Genomic DNA, 3034 nt, shown 5'->3' with positions numbered 1-3034 from the left:
CATGCACCACCGTGCCCAGCTAATTTTTTTGTATTTTTAGTAGAGACGGGGTTTCACCATGTTAGCCAGGATGGTCTCGAACTCCTGACCTCGTGATCCGCCCGCCTCAGCCTCCCAAAGTGCTGGGATTACAGGCTTGAGCCACCACGCCCGGCCCCATATTCTCTCCTTTAAGTACTGGTAACTATCAACCTATGGGTTCAGACCCACAAATGAAAAGCTCTAGTTACAATGGTCTTCTCTTGGTTTCTGAAGTATAATACTTTGTGCTTTATCACACTTCAGGCCCTCTCACCTCGCATTCCTAGATTAGTGAGCTCTTCATATTTTTAAGCACTACCTCTTCAGAAAAGCTTTCCTCAAATACCCAGCATGGTAGGTTTTCTCTGTTATGTCCTCTTACCACTTAATTCTTCCATAGCACTTATCACAATCTATAACATTATTTGTTTACTTCTTATTTTCCATCTCTCCACTAAAATTTAAAACTCAGTGAGGGCAGGGTCTTTTTTGGTCCTGTTAACCAGCGTATTCCTAATACCCAGAACAAATCTGGCTCCTGGCAGGCATTCAAAAAACTGTTAAATGAAGAGATACAAAAGCCCACTGAGTCATTTATGCAAATCAGATGGAGTGGCGGTCTTCTCCACAATTCCACTTCTCCCTCAACCTCTCATAAAGCCACAGAGTAAATAGAAGGTGAGTTTATTTTTCCAGTCTTGAAATTAACAATTTTCAAGGAAACAAACTATTAGAATAACTGGTGGACTCATAGACATATTTCCAGCTCCATTAGGTCAAAGGAAAGGAAAGAGGACAAGGGTAGAAAGGAGACAAGCCCTCTAAGAAACTGTCCGTTCCGTCTGACTGCAGTCAATATGAAGAGATACCCTTTGGAGCTACAGAAAATATTAAATTGAAGTGGATTATGCTTGCTGTTAAAGAAGCTGGTCCAGCCGAGCAGCAGCAGAAGACGAAGACTCAAATGTCCATGTAGAGCATCATGGTCCCTGACCAGAGACTTCTGGTTCCTCTTGCTCTCCTCACCAACAGCACAGATGTGTCAAGCAGCAATATGATAACAAATGTCTCTATGGCTTCAGGATGAAAATGTCCACACACTGTAAGACCTGAGAAGAAATGGGGAGTGCGCCACACCCAAGAAGCTGAAGCTAGGGAAAGACAGTTTCCTTGTGTTTCTGTCATAGAGGTGGACTGATGCTGAAGTCAACTGGTCTATACCAATCTGGAGCATCCACTAGGCATAACAAGGTGTCTGGTTGTGTATGGGTTGGTGAGGCAGGAGGGACCAGACCAGCACAAAGTCAGGGCCCTATTCTTCTAGTGTTGGGTCCACTTGATGCTCTTGAGGTCAATGCCATCCTGAACCATCTCCCAGAGAGGGCTGCCAAAGAGAAGAGGCATTAAATGAGTGAGGGCTTAGATAGGAAGTGGACAACATTGGCACCAAGGCCCTGAGCAATGGCTTGCTTCCTTCCGTCCCTGTCTGTCCTCTGCCTCTTGCCCTGGTAGACCCTAACACAGGTGGTTAACAAGTCTTTCCCAGCTCCTTGTAAGTCCTTGTCAGCTCTCCTGAGAGCTCTCCCCAACTGCCAACAAACAAGAATAACTAGGTTCCTCAGGCTCAGTTGCAGTGGGGCCCTGAGCCAATGGACACCAAACATGGTCATATTCCTGAAGCTCTCATCCCACTTGTAAGAGGCTTATGGCCATGGTTTCCCTTGGAGGAACCAAGACCCTTGAGACTTGTATAAGCATCTAGTTTCAGCCTCGCTTCAAATGACATGTATAAGCAGCTAGTTTCAGCCCACCACATATTACCCACTTTTCAGCACTCGTTTCTTGGTTTTGTTCTAGTTCCCAGTTAGGGGTGGAGCTTAACCCTAAATCATCTTGGTATGCTGTGCCCCTACCCAGTTCTTGCCAGCTTCATCTCCCCAGAGTTGGCCTGTGCTTCCAATATCCAAAAGAATTCCTTGGATCTTAGACCTGAGCAACCCATCTCACACAAAAGCTGCTGCTAAGAAATCTCTGCCAAGCTCTGATCAATCCCCAAGCAGAAGCTTGGATATCTTGGATAATGTTTCCAGACCAGTTATTACTTCAGTGTGCTATGAATATGGGATTTTATGATTTAGATTTCACCAGGTAATTTTATCAAATTTCATTATATTCTTGACATGTCCCTCTCCTTTACACTAAACATTCCCAGAATGCCTTTCTATTCATGAGAGTTTCCATGGCCCTTAAAGTTAGCCATCTCCTTCTGTCCTTCCTCTTTAGGGAAGGCCACTTATTATTATAGGCTCACAAAATAAGACTCTGAGAGCTAATGGGACCAGGCTGCATTCAGTTTGTAAAGGGTCAGAAGGAATACGGCGCAGATGCTGAAGTCACACAGATAGGAAATAAAAGTCTTTGCTGGCCGTGTAGTCAGTAGAAATGCCTTTTCAGTGTACCACAGAATACCAGAAAGCGAGGCCAAAGGAAGGATCCTGCAGTTGAGCAATGTAGACACTTAAGCAATACCGCTAGACCCTACAAAGAAAAATCCAGAGCACAGAAAGGCCTGGAAAGCTCATACAGGGAAGCAGGGTATATACCTGAAACTCCTCTCTCTACCAACTGGACCAACAGAATTCTGAAAGTCAAGGTTAACTAAGACAGAGCCAGGCTCTGAAAAAATCTAGAGGTGTCAAGGTTCCCAGGAGGAAGATGAGTTCTGTGGCTACTAGCGGAAGCTCTGGTGCCAGCTGACTGGCCAAGAATCTCATTACCTTTATAAACACGTTTATTGATTGACTGATTGATTGATTGATTGAGACAGTCTTGCTCTGTTGCCCAAGCTGGAGTGCAGTGGCACGATCTTGGCTCACTGCAGCCTCTGCCTCCTGGGTTCCAGTGATTCTCCTCCCTCAGCGTCCTGGGTCGCTGGGATTACAGGTGCATGCCACCACGCCCAGCTAATTTATTTATATATATATATACACACACACACAGGTACATATACATA

At 45.1% G+C, this 3034-nt stretch overlaps 1 protein-coding gene across 1 annotated transcript in view; it reads right to left on the bottom strand.

Moving 5' to 3' along the window:
• Positions 1-688: 688 nt before the first annotated feature.
• NFS1 (NFS1 cysteine desulfurase) overlaps positions 689-3034 on the bottom strand; it is a 34745-nt gene continuing 32399 nt past the window's right edge. Inside the window, exon 10 of the mRNA XM_011972446.1 lies at positions 689-1405. Within this exon, the coding sequence (XP_011827836.1) occupies positions 1342-1405 (64 nt within the window). The 3' untranslated portion in view covers positions 689-1341. The remainder of the gene's footprint in view (positions 1406-3034) is intronic.

Source organism: Mandrillus leucophaeus, unplaced genomic scaffold (assembly GCF_000951045.1).
Source record: "Mandrillus leucophaeus isolate KB7577 unplaced genomic scaffold, Mleu.le_1.0 Scaffold129, whole genome shotgun sequence".
In the NCBI taxonomy this organism is placed as follows: domain Eukaryota; kingdom Metazoa; phylum Chordata; class Mammalia; order Primates; family Cercopithecidae; genus Mandrillus; species Mandrillus leucophaeus.
Note: the sequence above shows the minus strand (reverse complement) of the source record. Positions and strands in the feature narration are given on the sequence as shown.